Source organism: Nomascus leucogenys, chromosome 15 (genome assembly GCF_006542625.1).
Source record: "Nomascus leucogenys isolate Asia chromosome 15, Asia_NLE_v1, whole genome shotgun sequence".
Taxonomy (NCBI): domain Eukaryota; kingdom Metazoa; phylum Chordata; class Mammalia; order Primates; family Hylobatidae; genus Nomascus; species Nomascus leucogenys.
In genome coordinates, this window is record NC_044395.1 from 31492864 (window position 1) to 31510837 (window position 17974).

At 35.6% G+C, this 17974-nt stretch overlaps 1 protein-coding gene across 3 annotated transcripts in view; it reads right to left on the reverse strand.

Moving 5' to 3' along the window:
• DYNC2H1 (dynein cytoplasmic 2 heavy chain 1) overlaps positions 1-17974 on the reverse strand; it is a 380957-nt gene that overhangs the window by 136822 nt on the left and 226161 nt on the right. For all 3 annotated transcript variants that reach the window (XM_030828784.1, XM_030828782.1, XM_030828783.1), the window contains 2 exons: positions 15508-15716; positions 12699-12803 (listed from right to left, as the gene is read on the reverse strand). In XM_030828784.1, the coding sequence (XP_030684644.1) occupies positions 12699-12803; positions 15508-15716 (314 nt within the window). The remainder of the gene's footprint in view (positions 1-12698; positions 12804-15507; positions 15717-17974) is intronic.

Genomic DNA, 17974 nt, shown 5'->3' on the forward strand with positions numbered 1-17974 from the left:
CCAGCAATCTGGGTATATATCCAAAAAAAGGAAATCAGTGTATTGGAAAGGTATCTGTACTCCTGTGTTTATTACCAGCAATCTCACTGCTGGGTATATACCCAAAAGAAAGGAAATCAGTATATTGGAAAGGTAGCTGTACTCCAGTGTTTATTATGGCACTATTCACAATAGTCAAGATATGGAATTGACCTAAGTGCCCATCAACAGATGAACGGATAAAGAAAAAATATGGTACACATAAACAAATGGAATATTATTTCACCATGACAAAGAATAAAATCTTGTCACTTGCAACAACATGGATAGTACTGGAAGGCATTATATTAAGTGAAATAAGCCAGGTACAGAAAGACAAATACTGCATGTTCTCACTCATACGTGGGAGCTAAAAAAATTGATCTCATGGAGGTAGGAGAGTAGAATAACAGTTATCAGAGGATGGGAAGGGTGTGTATAGGGGTTGGGAGGGAGGGTAGGATAAAAAGGGGTTGGCTAGTGGGTACAAAAATACAGTTAGATAGTCGTAATAAGACCTAGTGTTTGGTGGCACAACAGGGAAACTATAGTTAATAGTAATTTATCGTATATTTCAAAATAACTAGAGAAGTGGATCTGGAATGTTTTCAATGCAAAAAAGTGACAAATGCTTGAGGTGACAGATACTGCAATTCCCCTGATTTGATCATTACACGGTGTATGCTTTTAACAAATATTATACGTACCCCATAAATATGTACAACTACTAAGTAGCCATAAAAAATACAAAACAAGAGAAGAATATTTTGCCAATTACTTTTGCCTAGCAAGAGATCTTTTTTCTTTCCCCATATAAGAAGGTTATGTGGTAAGTGAAACCTTTTTGGAGAAAAGCGACTGAATCTCATAACACAAGTTATTTACCCTTGCTCTGTGAGTGTGTCATACAGGCATGAACCACTATTCAGTAACACATTTAAGTTCTAGTTTAGTAACTTTCTAAAGATGTGATCTTGGGAAAAATAAAAACCTCCCTGGGCCTCAATAACCTCAAGCATAGAATGAGTTTGAACACTAACCTCTCTTATTCTGAGAGTTAAGTGAGATAATTCACATAAAATGTTTACCACAAAACCTATTACAGGGAGCACAAGAAGTATAAAAATCATTATCATCATCATCATCATCATAAACACAGGTTAAAAGGATAACACCACATATACACTAAAAACTAATGAACTGTATGTGGGAAAAGATAAAATCACAATTTTAAAAGAGATTTAAGTGAAGCTATCTGGCATAGTTTGGTTTGTAATAAATGATGGCTGGGTTAGTAACGGTATTTCATATAATTCTAGCAATATAAAAATTGTATCACTGTACTTAGACTTATAGAGATTCCTTGTACAGGTTCCCATTTAAAAAAACATTTCTCAAAAGCATATTTTTCTCCTCTCTGCTAATCTCATGGCCAGAAGCTATGTTTTTCTCCCACCAAACATCCTATTTTTCTCCTTCATTCCTAGATCAGAAATTTCTAACAGCTTCTAACTTTTCCATATTTCTACTTTTGAAACTAGTAGAAGCTTCTGATTGAAACATTCCACATAAACCAGGGCAGGCAGCTCTGTTATGTAAAAACTTAAGGGACCAATAACTGTATAGTCATTGAAGAGGTTGGAAATATATGTTTATCAGTCTATCAACTTGCATGTTGCCTATTCCTCCCATTCCCTCATTTCTTCTTTTTTTCAAAGGGAAATGTCAACACTGACCTACAGAAACAAATTTTAAAATGCTGATAGATGCTTTTAAAATGCATTATGGGATGCTAAATCAAAGAAATGCCATGACAAAATAAGGGACATTGAAAAATACCTCTTGAAGTCATTTTCCAAAGATGGTATTTTAATCCATGAAAGCCCTAATACATATGGTAATTATGGGCAATATATTTTGCTAAATTGAAGAAATAATTCCAAATTCTTCAAGGTGAATAATTAAGGAACACTTGGTTTCTCTGCTGTTTTTTGTTTGTTTGTTTAAAAAGGTTCATTTTACAGCTGAACGTTGCAGAGAAGATTACTAGAAAATACCCTTCTCTCTGCAGCATGTGGAAAGATTACTTCACAGCAATCTTTATATCCTGCAAAACTATCATACTGTCGTAGTCTACTGTGGTCTTTGTTCTACAAGCAACCAATTCTACCATGAAACAAAAATCCTCTCTACCTTAATTATAAAGAAATTTGCTTACCAGAACATTTGCAAATTTAAATGGACGTTTCTTGGGTACTTAATGTGTTTCCATTGCTGGAGTACATCACAATCTTCAAATTTAAGACACGTATTTATAGGCTATTTATATTGATGTTACATACTAGATACTGATACTGAACTTTGAATTTATTTTAAAAAGTAATAAAATGCCAACTAAAACTGATTTTGGTAACTAAAAATGGTTTTTGTAATTAAAAAACACTTCATTACATGGAATTGTTAGAATGAAAACCAAATTTTACATTTGATATTTATAATTTGCAAACTGATTTATCCAATTTCCAATTGATTTATAATTTATAATTGATTTACAATAGATATTCCTTGTAGCCAAATTCTGTTCTACCCTATCTGTGCCAGAAATACCTAAATTTACCCCACCATCCTTGCTTGCTTTTTTTCTTTACCAGTAGAATCCTCAATGTTTTACTAGCCACACAGCTACCTGGTGAAGAGACTAGAATAGATTATTGTGTTTGCCTCAGGAATTAACAGAGATGGAAAAATTTTAAATTAAGATTTTATTGTATCTCGATTTCATTCAAATCATTAAATTAGTAAGGATATTTTCAAAGGTAAAGTTGGCCCATATTTTTCTGACTTTTGTCCAAAAATAACAAATTTTACACCATTTCTTTCCAGGCAACATGTTGCAAGTGTTCTTAGCCTAGAGAATGTGCCATCACTGAATTGTTATTAACAAATGCAAACATTTAAAGGAAAAATAAGAATTTAAAAGAGATAAAACAGCTAGATAAAACCATGATATTACTGAATAAAAGAAACCTCCTAGAGTTGAACTTATTACAGATGTTTCAACATCTAATTTCCACTAAAAGAGAAAAAGAAATTTCTACATTAAAGTTAATTTTCTATGGTCCTTAAATGATTATGACAAAATTTTCTATTAACTTTCTTCTATTTATTGGATTTTTGACAGATAAGATACATTAGAATTAAAATATATCCTTAGAAACAACTTATTGGTAAAATCCACCAAATCCATATCCCATTAAAAAATAGTCATGTGCACCCATATCCACAACCATGCATGCACTCCCTCCCATGAATATAGGCTTTCCTGTTGGGAAGGCTAGTATAGTAGAACTGAGTTTCAATGACACAGTTAAGGTTTTCAGAAACCTCCTCTTTAAAAACACATAAGGAGGCTGAGGTGGGCGGATCACAAGGTCAGGAGATCAAGACCATCCTGGCTAACACGGTGAAACCCCGTCTCTACTAAAAATACAAAAAGTTAGCCTGGTGAAGTGGTGGGTACCTGTAGTCCCAGCTACTCAGGAGGCTGAGGCAGGAGAATGGCATGAACCCAGGAGGCGAAGCTTGCAGTGAGCTGAGATTGCGCCACTGCACTCCAGCCTGGGCAACAGAGTGAGACTCCGTCTCAAAAAACAAACAAACAAACAACACATAAAACTTATAATAATTCTACTTTTTTTACACATACAATTTTATAACAATTCAACTTGGAATTCAAAAATACGGAAATACTTTTATGATTGCTATGTATCAAAATTATAAACAGAAAGTTATTTGGCTTGTAAACATTCAAATGTGTGTTAATATGTCATTATAGCTCTTCTATTTGAAGAACTTCCTGTAAGAATCTTATAGAGTAAGTCTGCTGGCAATAAATTCTGTTTTATTTAAGAAAGATTTTTTTTTTTTTTTTGAGTTGGAGTCTCGCTCTGTCGCCTGGGCTGGAGTACAGTGGCACGATCTTGGCTCACTGCAACCTCTGCCTACCAGGTTCAAGTGATTCTCCTGCCTCAGCCTCCTGAGTAGCTGCGATTACAGGTGTGTGCCACCACACCCGGCTAATGTTTTATATTTTTGGTAGAAACGGAGTTTCACCATGTTGGCCAGGGTGGTCTCGAACTCCTGACCTCAAGTGATCTGCCCACCTTGCCCTCCCAAAGTGCTGGAATTGCAGGCGTGAGCCACTGTGCCCAGCCAAGAAAGACTTGACTTCATATTGAAAGGTATTTTGCTGAGTTAGAATTTGTGGTTTCCAGTTTTTTCATTCGGCACTTTAAAGTTACCACGATTCCATTAGCTTCTGACTTGAATGGCTTCTGAGGAAAAAGCTGCTCTAATATTTGTTTGTTTGTATGTGGTGTGTGTTTCCCCCACAATACTTTCTCTAACCTGCTGCTAGCTTCAGTATTGCAGTCTTTTTCAGTTTTAATATGTTATGCCTATGTGTGCGTGTTTTTTAAGAGAGGGTGAGGTGGTGGAAATTTATCCAGCATGGTGTCCTTTAAGCTTTGTGGATTTGTGAGTACTAATTATACAATGGTTAGATTGTCTGATTTTGTCTCACAATTCCTGGATGCTTTGTTCTATTTTTCTTTTCCACTTTTTTTCTCCTTATGTTTCAGTTTGGGTAACTCCTATTGCTCTATCTTCAATTTCACTGATTATTTCCTTGGTTATATCAAGTCTATAAACTTGTTGAAGACAGTCTTCATCTCTGTTACTTTGCTTTTTATTTCTAGCACTTTCATTTTATTAGTTCTTATAGTTTGCATATCTCTGCTAAAATTAAACATCTAATCTTGCATATTATGCTTTTTCATCAGAACTTTTTTTTTTGAGATGGAGTCTCACTCTGTCACCCAGGCTGGAGTGCAGTGGCACAATCTTGGCTCACTGCAAGCTCCGCCACCCGGGTTCAAGCAATTCTCCTGCCTCACCTTCCCGAGTAGCTGTGACTACAGGCACGTACCACCACGCCTGGCTAATTTTTTGTATTCTTAGTAGAGCCGGGTTTCACCGTGTTAGCCAGGATGGTCTCGATCTCCCGACCTCGTGATCTGCCCACCTCAGCCTCCCAAAGTGCTGGGATTACAGGTGTGAGCCACTGCGCCTGGCCTCGTCAGAACTTTTAACATAAAAATTGTAACTATTTTAAATTTTCTGTTAGGTAGTTCCAACATCTGTGTCTTATCTTATTCTGGTTCTCTGGATTGTTCTGTCTCTTGGAGTGGTATCTTTTCTTGCATTTTCATATACTTTGTAATGTTTTCTTGAAAGCTGAACATTTTGTCTAGAGCAGTAAAGACTAAGGAAGTTTTAAAGCTTACAAATGCATGTAACTTTCTTTCTGATAGGCCTTTAGGGATTTGTGTTAAATGAGGAGTTGGGCTGGATTTGAGGGTGATTTTTGCAGTGCAGGTTTCAAATTCCTCTGAAGATAACTTTTATTTAAGGAGGGGTCTACAGATTCCTTTTATTTAGGGTAGGGGCAGAGTTTTATGGACCCCTCCCCACAAAATAGCTGTGTTTCTCTCCCCTAGGTTTCTGTCACAAAAAAAGCTCCTGAGTACTCTCATCAGGTAAGAGGCCATGGAGAAAAAGCCTGTAAGGGGGTAAGAACAGCTATATCAGTTGCCCTCACAGGCTAGCAGCCTACACTTGGCCTTGACCAATTTATTAACTATTAAGAATTTATTTTTTAACTATTTATTTATTAACTATTAACTGTTAAGAATTCTAACTGAATTCTTAACAGTGCCTAGGTGCATATGTCCCAGGTAAGCAAATGTTTGTGTTGTGTCACTTCTTTTTAGGCAACTGCATCTCCTTAGATTTCATAGTTTTTGCCCTGCAATTTCATCTCTGAGAGGTTCAAAGCAAGTTATAAATTTGCAGTTTGTCTGGCTTCTATTGTCAAAAGAGTAGAAACAATGCTCTTTCAAGCTCTCTACATCACTGAGGTTTACTTATTATTGACTACAACTGCCTTCCTTCTTTCACTCCAAGTATGATCACCAGCAAGCAAAGACTACTAATATTCCAATGTATGAAATCCAGTGAAAGAAGTATAGTTTTTGTCTCGGTGTCTGACTCTGCTGGTGCCACATGCTGCTTAATTAGAAAGATAAAAGTACTGTGACCGGCCAGTTTTGGTACAAGAGGAGGAGGGACATAAAGGAGATGAAGAGAATAGCATTGCCATAAAGGGACCTACTATTTACTAAGTGCTATTTTAACTGTTTTATTTATCTGGGGAGACAAAAGTTAATATACATAACACATAGAAGATATTGTCCTATCTGGGTAAATAAAGATATATATTAATGAAAATAGGTTAGAGCTTTAGTTATTTAAAAAATTTATTGTTTAGTTTTCATTTTCTGAAACAAAAGTCTGTTTTAACCAACAAAAAGCTGTAGAAACTACAATTACTTTTTTAATTTAAAAGAAGCAAAATTTCAAACATTACTAAGTCTGAAGTTAGAAGTATAATTTCTGCTTTAAAGATTTCTTCAGAAGAACTTAATTTAGCTTAATTTTAAAGTGTTTCTCATTTAGTCAAACTGTCTTGATTGCACGAATTCGTACAAACATAACACAAATGATCTAATTCATGCAAGAAGTTTTTCTTCAGCAATGAAATGAAAAGTACATATATTTATTCAGATATAAATTCACAAGATACATACTTAGTAGAATACATCTTTCTATATTACCATTTATGTGGCAGTGGGAATTTTTCTACACATTTCTCTCCCCACTAAACTGAATTCCTTCAAAACACGGACTATTTTTATTCGCCTTTACATTCCAAAACCTATTCTAATATTATATTAGATGCAAATAATGTTGGATAGCTGAGATAAATAAAAGTAAAAAATACCAGAGGATCAATACAAATACCTCAGGAGAGGATAAGCTTTGGACTGGGTATTGAATGAAGAATTTAAATAAGCAAAAGCAGTGGCAAGAGTAATTCTAGAAAAAATATAAAGAAATACTGAAATGCCTATAGCCAAAAAACGCTAATAGCAAAAATATTTTAAGATATTCTTTGAATCAACTCAAACGATATTTATAGTTGCTTTAAATGTAAAATACATCTTTAAAACAAAAGCAATATTCATTAATAGAAAGTACTAAGGATACTAAGGGTACACTCAGTAAACAGGTACTGGCACACCACCCCCACAACAAAAAAAAAAGAAAAAGAAAAAGAAAAATACATGCTCTACCCTTGAATAACTCAGAATCGTGTAAGAGAATACGGAAAAAAAAAACATGCTTCAGTTTCTTCCAACATCAATAATAACAATTTCTCCCTGAATCTTGAATTCACATTAGATTACTTACATTTTGCCTTTAACTTTTATTGGCAGAGACAGAGGTTCTGGTCAGTGCCAAATTTCCTAAATTAATCACCTATATTCATTTGCATCACTTTTTCACCCACTTTCCCTCCCAAACTATTGCAATTAGATTTCTATCTTCCAACATTCTACAGAGATGATTCTAGAAAAGATTTTGAAATACTGAAAAATGCCCAATTCTTTATAACTTAGCCCTCCTCTTCCACTCCCTGAACAACCAGCATCACTCACTCCCATCACCTGAAGACTCTCTTTTAAAGCTCTTCTGCTTGTCTTGTTTTCTGAATGTAGTCACTCTTGCTAAAATTCTTTCAAAGATTTTCCCATCTCTAAGTATGTGTTAATCATAGATATTTCCCAGGATTCTACCTTCAGGCATCTTTCTTTTCTGTTTCATCCTCCCCAGCAATCAATCTCTAATTCCCACAGCTTCCTCTTTCACAGATGTACTGCTTTTTTGTCAAATCTTTTTTATTATATCTACATCTGAAGGCTGTCCTACGTTTATTTAGTCTATGTTCCTACTAGACATTTCCAAATAGATATTTTATGGCAACTCAAATAAACATTATTGCATGGGCAATTCAAACTAATATATCAAATTTATCTCTCCCCCTCCTCACCATCAAAAACAAAACCCAAAGTCTCTTGCTTTTGACTTTTACATTTTGGTTAATGTAACATCCCTACAGGAATTATAACAGTGGAAAAGTTGAGGAAAAGAGTGTATTAGCTGATGTGGCTGAGAATGCCATGTGGTGTGTATACTGCAGCAGGTTACAAAAAGAAAAAAACTGCTAACTACTGACACACAGCATCTGGACATAAGTATAATCAACAATTTGCAGTAGACAGATACAACTTGTAGTCATTGCCTTGAATGTATGTACTCATTTTTGGCCTTCATATTTGTAGAAAACTGGTTATACAACTTTGGCATTAGCCTGTCCTTAAAAGCCTAAATCATCAAATACCTGACGCAATATCAGTTCTTATATCCCTGAATTTGTGCATGATAAATAATGTTTTCTAATCTACTTTTTGTCAAGTACATTAATAGGCATGGTGTCGAATCAAACTTTGCAGTATCTGAATATTTACTTTCAAATAAGGGCATTTAAATGTGGCTTGGAATGAAAAAAATCTCTAAATATATAAATTCTATTAGTTCAGTTGCATATACATCTTTATAGTTCGAAAAATAAAATGTTACAATAACTGAAGCACTGCGAAACCCTTTTACGTAAAAAATGGTAATAAAAAAATAAGTACTCAAGTAAATAAGTAGTGAAACAGACTGACAGTTAAAATACAAATAAGAAAATATGTGTTACCAAAAAACCTTAGGAAGAATGTTATCTTCGTTTCATCCCAAAAGTATTCATAAAAATTGGAATACTAAGGCAAGACAAACTAGTAGAAATTAGATCATATTATGATAAATTTGGGATAATTTTTTGGTATATTTGAGTGAGTAAAAAGTAAAATGAAATCTGGGTTGAATCAGGACAGTCTGGGGCAATAACATTGGCATCTATCTTCTCAAACTATTTCCTTAGAAACTACGTAGTTAAGATAAGCATGGAGTGTTTTATCTGCCTCGTTTGTCATGAAACCTCTGTTCCTTGGGACTCCACTTAGCCTGGGGAGCTATGTGTTGGTATACAAGCACTGGACTTTTGTAGCTAACATGAAATAGAAGATTGGTGGGAAACTAAGGTTACAGCTTCCCAGTACCAAGATGACCCTCACACCCTTGGCTCTTGTCAATGGTCCAGGAGCAAAATAAGTTCTGTATATAGGTTGCTGCTTTGCTTGGCCTCCCTGGAAGATGAAGATGCTGAACATTCTGTATTTCTTCTCCTGTATCCCTAAGTCTCTAAGGCTGTATCTGCTCTATCTTACCCTATTACCTTCATTAGATAATTGATCCAAACTATGCTAAATGAGATTCCCCTAGAACCTGAATGATACTGAGACTAGCAGTTGCAGAAGCCATGTTCTGTTAATAATACAACTTTCAAGAGAAGGCTCTTGAACTTCTATTGGTAAGGTTCCCAAAGCAAATCCTTTATTGGAGTCTATGAAATAATCTTTTATTCTTTTAATAACCTTTTAATTATATTAACCTTATTTGCTTAAGTATTGTAAAATTTTATGTGACTATTCAAATATATGTATTATACACACACAAACGTATGTATTTGGGTAGAACTTGAGTTTAAACATTAAAATAGAGAGGGCTGGACAAGATGGCTGACTAGATGCAGCCAGGAAGAACCATTCCCACTGAGAGATACCAAATTATCAAGTAACCCAACAAAATTTGGGCAGATCTTTGGGAAGAAAACACTACCGAGAGTGGAGAAGTGACGCTGATGCTCAGGGTGAAGAGGAAGGAAGCTGGAACCCTGTGTGCCTTAACATAACGCTCGGGGCTGTTCCCGGCCACAAGCAACTCCTGAGGAAGTGATGAGTGAGGAGACTGAGGGACATCTCACCCTCACCTTGGACCTATGGGATCCTAGCTCATGGTACCGTGCATCCCCCATGGATGTGTGAGCTGGCGGAGGATCTGCCTGGAGACTAGGCAGAAACAGTGCTTCAGCTGGTGTGGAGCTCAGGAGCTTTTGTGTGCAGGACAGCTGTACTAGAGTAAGGCCATAAGTGTCCATTCCCCCAGGGGTCCCCATCACTCTCCTAGAGGCTCTAGCATCAGCTGACTGCCAGGCCGAGAGACAGCAGGCTGGCTTCCCGCACAGGATTGGGTTACATCTGTTCTGCAGGCCCTCCCACTCCCGAGCCCCTCCATAGCCACCCCGCAGGATCGTGTGCACAACGCAGCTCCACAGCCCTGCCTGAGTGCTCTGCACTATCTGAGTATTTTCCAAGTAACCTAGGGGCACTTCAGATCCCCCTGTGCAGCCGGAGTCTGACCCCAAGCCAAGGGCTGTTCCAGTGTCCCCGGAATGCTGTCTGCAGCTCAGGAGTACTGAGCCCAGATCTGCGGCCAGCACTGGAGCTGGGGAGAAGCGCCCACCCTCAGATCACTGAGAGGGGTGGGACGTGCAGGTTTATGGGCCAGCACAGAGGCGGGTCGTACCTCCCTCCACAAGGATGGTCCAGAAAGCATATGGCCGGCCTATCCTGGCTGCAGCCTCTCAGAGGGAGCCCCACCACCCCGAACGCATAGCACAAGAAACCCGGGCAAGGAGCCAATGATCAGAAGAGGCTCACTCAAAGCCAAGGACGGGTCCCTGGTGAGATGGTTTTATTACCTGCCCCTCCCTCCACTCCCAAGAACGTGCCTGCGAAAACAAGGAAATATAAAAAAACCACAGGGCTGAGTAACAGCCTACCAGCCACTACTCCTAAGCGCCATCTATTGGGCTGCAGCCCAAACTACAACACTAAACATTATTCTGCTAATAGATGCCGGAAACCAAGAGCAAGAATTCACCCACAAACAAAGACACTGTACAGAGCCTTGGCCCTCTGAAAGCGCCCAAAACCAAACCCAACTGAGTGCACCCAACTTGCATCAGAGTTAAAGGAACGCCAGCCCCACCAGATGAGAATCAGAGAAAAAACTCTGGCAATTCGAAAAGCCAGTGTCCCCTTACCTTCAAAGGTGCCCACTATACGCCCATCCCCCGGCCACCAGCAGCGGTCCCTAATCAGACTGAAATGTCTGAAATGACGTAGAATGCAGAATGTGGCTAAAAAGCTCAACAAAATTCAGGAGAAAGTTGAAATCCAATCCAAAGAATCCAAGGTATCCAGTAAATCAATCCAAAAGCTCAAAAATGAAACAGGCATCTTAAGGAAGAACCAAACTGAACTTCTAGAATGGAAAAATTCACTACAATAATTTCATAATACAATAAGAAGTATTAACAGCAGTATACAGGTGAAAGATCTCCACAAAGAGAACTACAGAAACAGACACATAGACCAACAGAACAGAATAGAGAGCCCAGAAATAAAGCTACACACCTACAACAATCTGACGATCTTTGACAACTCAACAAAACAACCAGTGGGGAAAGAACTTCCTATTCAATAAATGGTACTGGGTTAACTACCTAGCCATGTGCAGAAGATGGAAACTAGACCCACTCCTTTCACCACATACAAAAATCAACTCAAAATGGATTAAAGACTTAAACGTAAAAGCTAAAACTATAAAAACCCTGGGAGACAACCTAGGAAATACAATTCTGAACATTGGCCCTTGCAAAAATTTCATGACAAAGATGCCAACAGCAATTGCAACCCAAACAAAAATTGTCAAATGAGACCTAACTAAAGAGCTTCTGCAGAGCAAAAGAGACTATCAACAGAGTAAACAGACAACCTACAGAACAGGAGAAAATGTTTGCAAACTAAGTACTCAACAAAGGTCCAATGTCCAGAATCTATAAGGAACATAAAGAAATTAACAAGCAAAAAACAAACAAGCCCATTAAAAAGTGGGCAAAAAACATGGAGATGCTTCTCAAAAGAAGACATACATACGGCCAATAAACATATGAAAAAATATTTGACATTGTGATCATTAGAGAAATGCAAATCAAAACCACAATGAGATACCATCTCATGCCCATCAGATTGGCTATTATTAAAAAGTCAAAAAATAACAGGTGCTAGCAAGGTTGCAGAGAAAGGGGAATGCTTACACATCACTGGTGGGAATGCAAATTAGTTCAACCATTGTGGAAAATAGTTTGGCGATTTCTCAAAGAACTTAGAACTACCATTTGACCCAGCAATCCCATTATTGGGTATATACTCAAAGGAATATAAATTTCTCATTTTCATAAGCAAACTAACACAGGAACAGATAACCAAATACCACATGTTCTCACTTATAGGTGAGATCTAAACACTGAATATACATGGATACAAAGAAGGGAACAACAGACACCAGGGCCTACTTGAGGGTGGAGGGTGACAGGAGAGGAAGGATTGAAAAATTACCTATTGGGCACTATACTTATTACCTAGGTGATGAAATAATCTGTACACCAAACCCTTATGACACACAATTTACCCATGTAACAAACCTGCACATTTCCCCCTGAATCTAAAATAAAAGTTTAAAAAGAAAAAAAATCAGAAAATCAAATATTTTAAAAAGTATATTTAAAGTAAAACTGGAATGTGTTGTGAAAATAAAATAAAATGTTTAAATAAAGCTTGTGGGGTCTATGGTACTAAATCAAGTTTAATTTTGTCTCCTTCAGGCTCACTAGCAACTTTTTTTGAAGGTAGATCTTCTTTTTAGGTTACCTGAGAACTGATCATGCGCTGAGATGAGCGAGCGATATTGGCAGGCAGACCAAAGAAACCAGGTTTGTCGTCCTCTGGAAGTTTCTCAATGACAGCACGATAGTCCTAAATACAAAGAAGTGAAAAACAGTTTTTTTAAAAAATAAAGATTGAACTTACAATCATTAAAATAAGAAAGAATACTTTGAAATGTTAAATTATTATTTGTATTTTTATTTTCTAGATAAATCTCACTTTGGATGATATTAACTCAGTTATCTATGGGAAGTATTCTGCCATTAATACTTCTTCACACTTCGATTATTTGATATTGTATTTTCTTATCCTAACTCCCACATACAAAGGGACTCTGAATTATTTACAATATATTTGAGTGATTATGCCTACTATATGTAAGCTACTATGTTAGATGTTTTTAGGAAAGCTCTGTAATTTTTTTCCTATAACTTACCAAAGCCCAATCTGCAGAGTGCAGTTGTGCTCATGTTAAATTAAGCAATTATATACATATATATATTTATATATTCAAGCAATCTACTTTTGTTTCTTTTTAACTTAGAGAAATCTTGTAAACGTGTAGACACACACTAGAATGCAAGCACTGCTTTGTAAATTACTTTATAATAGAGCAATTCCAGTTAGTCTTCAGTTTGCTGGTGAGGTGTGATAAAATGCATTGATAATCCTATCATTTCATCCTAAGAATTACCCTACACATTGAATAAGCTTGGCTTGTTGAGCATTCATCTCAACAGTTACTCACTCATGACTTTAAATCAAAAACTAAGTGCAGGCAAAAACACTTATTCAGTTTGGCCTAAACATGGAAACTGTTTTGTTTTCATGAAGAGAAGTTGTTTTAAGGCAAGTACTGCACGTGCATCTAAACCATGTTTGCTGAAGTAGGCATGGGGAGGACTTGGCCTCTGACTTCCCCTCATCCTTTCTTATCCTTGGCAGCTGACCCTGAAGTATTTCCAAGGAGACAGTTGGACTCCAGGAAGTCCGGGGCCTGTAAATATGTCACATTTTGGAAAGTCATGCTGTTCTTTGAAATTCTTCCAATCCTTTAGCTTAGCATTTGTAAACCTCCTCAAGGTATTCAATCACAATATATACGTATAAATGTATATGTACATGTACATGAGTGTATGTTTGCATATATGTATGCATGTGTTATCCTGGGAAACATTCAGTGTCTTTCATCTAACTCAATTAGAAAGCTAAACAGTGATTCTCATAAGTCATCCTATAAATTTAAAAATATTTACTCTTTGTAGAGTTTTACACTTTGCTTATTTCAAAATAGCTATGAAATCTTCTTGTCTAGACTGGCTAGAGTCTTCTATCTAGAACTATACAGTGATATGCTGACTAGTAATTGGCAGTTACATATTCAGACTGATTTACCCTTACTTGTACATAAAAATATATATATATACCATGCGATACAATTTATATCAACAGCACAAAAACAAGAAAACTAGGCTGTTAGAGTAAGTATGATGTACCCTTTGTGGGAGAGGTAGTAACTAGAAGGGAACATAAGGAGAACTTCTGGGAAGCTAATAATATTCTGTTTCTTGACCCCAGAACTGGCTACACTCATGTGGTCTATGTATGAAAATTCATGGAATTGCGCACTTATGATGTATACATTTCTGTATGAATTGTATTTTTCAATGTAAGCTTCTAACAATAGAGTTGGAAAACTTGTTGGGGTACACTATCTGAATTAAATGTATAATAATTATGTGTGAGGCGAACGTGATAACCACTACACTACGGAAACTATAATTATGTGATATTCTCTATTCATTCACTCTAAGCTTCTGCTAGAAGGTAAACTCCACAGGTGCATTACTATATCCACAATACCTAGAACAGAACTATCACTGAGCAGATGTTCAATGCATATTATTGAATGAACGAGTACATTAAAGATACTAGAAATAAAACAGGATATTTAACGTAATAAGTAAGATAGTCAATAAGAGTAATATATTCTCAATAGTGATTTTTAAACTTTTATTTTTTGACAATTATGTGCCAAATGAAGAATTTTTCTTGAAAAATCTTTGGATGAAAGGAAATAGCACAAAACTGAGAGAACTACATAAGTGAATAGATATATGCCTTTGTAATTCATGAAGAGCTGTATAATTATAGTGCTCTAATAAAGCATTATTTGCACACTTATACACATACAGGTTTATGGCAAAATAAATTAGAATTGAAATCTTTCGGCTACACTTATTACTATTTTCTGGAAAAGATGAATACATTCTAGGAGGCTTTCACGTGATGGCTCAAGGCAAAAAGCTACAGCTGGCTGAAATAAATACACAAAATGTTGCTGTGAAAAACAAAGTAAATTCCTTTTATATATTTAGACAAGCTTTAAGTGTACAAGCCAGAAACTGAAGACACATATTTATTAAATATTTGTCTTCTTTCAGATTTTTCAATATATGAGAGTATACTCATGCCTACTATGAAGTGCATATTCTCCCACTTCAGCTTTTCACAGCAGTCCTACCTTATTTGAATTTTCTTTGGCCACTCCCTTCAAGATCTGTCTACATACCAGCCTATTATTATGATCAACCACCCAACTTTCAGTAAGTACTCAAAAGTTTTTAGGATGCCTTACTAAAGTTGAGAGAATCAAGCCATATATTGTCATAATAAATAATTCAAACTGTGAATAATTACTTGCGTATTTGAAAAGAAGTAACGTGTATTTAACAATGTAAGAAACGATTCACATATCTACCTGGAAAGATTGAAAATCATTCATTTTACCTACCAAAATGCTGCAGGATTGTGGTAGAGATAAGGAATATGGAAAAATGCTTTTCTTGTTCCTTTGGTTGAATACATCAATAACTGAAGAATTAAAAAACTGCTTCAGGTATGACTGAAGAACTCTAAGGTCAAAATAGTTGTCTATACGTCCTCCATAAATAGCATTTTCAAGTAAACCATGTACAAATTCCCATTGTACATCTTTGGCACCTATAATTTTAAAAAAATACTCTTATTAATTTCATTTCTAAAATATTAACTAAATTCCTGGCTTGAGTTATATTTATAACATGTAGCAAAAGATATTTAATACAACTAAATCATTTATTCAAATGACTATTAATATTAATAGTAGTAAATATTTGAGATTTTTTAATCAAGTAAAATTTTCCAAATATTTTACATGTATAAATTCACTTAATCCTTATAGCAAAGATAGAAATATTAATATTATACAATTATACATATGGAGACACCTTCCTAAGGGATAGGGAGGCTGAGGCACCAAAATGAGAAAGTTATACAATCTCGAAGATCTGAAATAGAAATGAGGTACCCTGAATCCAGTCAGATTATCTGAATTATCTGCCACACAATCCTGGCTACTTAAATTGGAAATTCCTTAAGAGAACCTATCCAAAACATAATTTTACACATTTGATGAAACTGTCAGTTTATAAAATAATCTGATTAACAGGGAAACTCTACAAAACACCTTCACACATTACACTCTTCTAAATGTCATGATTTTACATAGTTAACTATCCACCTTCTATTTTAATAGAAGAGAAATATAATATTAAAAAACCACAAAGGAACTTTCTGTTTTTTTGAGACAGTGTCTCACTCTGTCGCCCAGGCTGGAGTGCAATGACTCGATCTCAGCTCACTGCTTCCTCCACCTCCCAGGTTCAAGCGATTCTCCTGCCTCAGCCTCCTGAGTAGCTGGGATTACAGGCACATGCCACCACGCCGCTAATTTTCGTATTTTTAGTAGAGACAGGGTTTCACCATGTTGGTCAGGAACTTCTTGTATAAGATATTATTTCATTTTGCAACAGAAATATCCTTGTCATCACAATTTTGTGGTAATGTTAAAATGTAAGAATTAAATCTCAGATCTACAGTAAATACAGGAGACACATAACTACATTTAAACTAGCTAATAAACTTCATTGTTAGCATTACTAGCATAGTTCTATTTCATTACTATAAAATTTAGAGATATGACAAAAATTGATTATCTACATGCCTTGGAACATAAAGGATTTAGGTTGCCTCCTGCAGGATAAGGGGACCTAGATAGTGGAAGAATAAAGTTGTTACCTGCCTACATCTTATTGTCAACAGTGACTAAACAAAGCACTTCACCAGGACTCAAATTTCTAGTTGTCCTGATGCTCACTAAATGATACCTTTATCATTTAGTCAGTCACTGATAAGTTAGCCAGTCATTGATAAGTCATTAAGGAATACAGACATATTAGTGTATCTTTCAACTTATAAAACAGAAACAGCAGCCATTATGTGAAATATTTTATAGAATTTTTATAAGAAAATCTTATTTTTTTCTACCTATTTTTCTCAAAACAAATTTTATGTTGTTCAGGATAAAATAAAATGAATAGAACTTAAATTACAACAATAGCAATAATAATAACAGCCAACAATTACTGATAGCTTAACTCCATATATTAAAAGGTACTAAATGTTAAATGCTTCATGTGGCTTTTGTAATTTAAACTTCTGGATATTCGAATAAACTGAGGTAGTGTCTACTATTATTCCTAATTTAAAGATCAGGAAACTCAGGCTTAAAGATTAGGAAACTTGCTCTAGGTCACATGGCTATTACTCTCAATACCAATTGTTCCCAAGAGTTAGAACTTTTTCTCTTTTTTGGCATTTAATTCTATACATGTGGAAGTTCCTTCATGTCAGAAAATTCTGTAATCAAGATTTAACAGATTTTTACTCAGATTCAATATCATTTTAAAGCATCTGCCTTTTATTCAAAACATAATGGTGTAAGATATCTATTTATATATCTATGTCTTACAATGCTATTAATTAATTCTATCACAAATGTGAAACACAATGATAAATCATTCAAATTCTGTTTCGTTTTTCTCTTTTGTGAAAGGGCACTAACACTAATAGCCTCATAGTGGTAGTATAAAAGTCAAATAAATATTCAAAAGCATTTTGGAAAATTACCAAGTTTTTAGGCAAGCTGAAAAAAGTATTAGACTATATCCTCCAAAAAATATCCGTGTCAAATATTAAAAACAACAGTTCGTGTGGTTCAGGAAAGTAGTTACCCACGTATGAGGTGGGGAATGTTGGGTCGTACGTAGAAAGGAGTAGGAGGAAGGCACTTCTAAAGCACTGATAATGCTGTTTTTATTTTTTTTTATTTTGGGCAAGTTACATAGGTTCAATTTATGGAAAATTTATTGAATTGTACA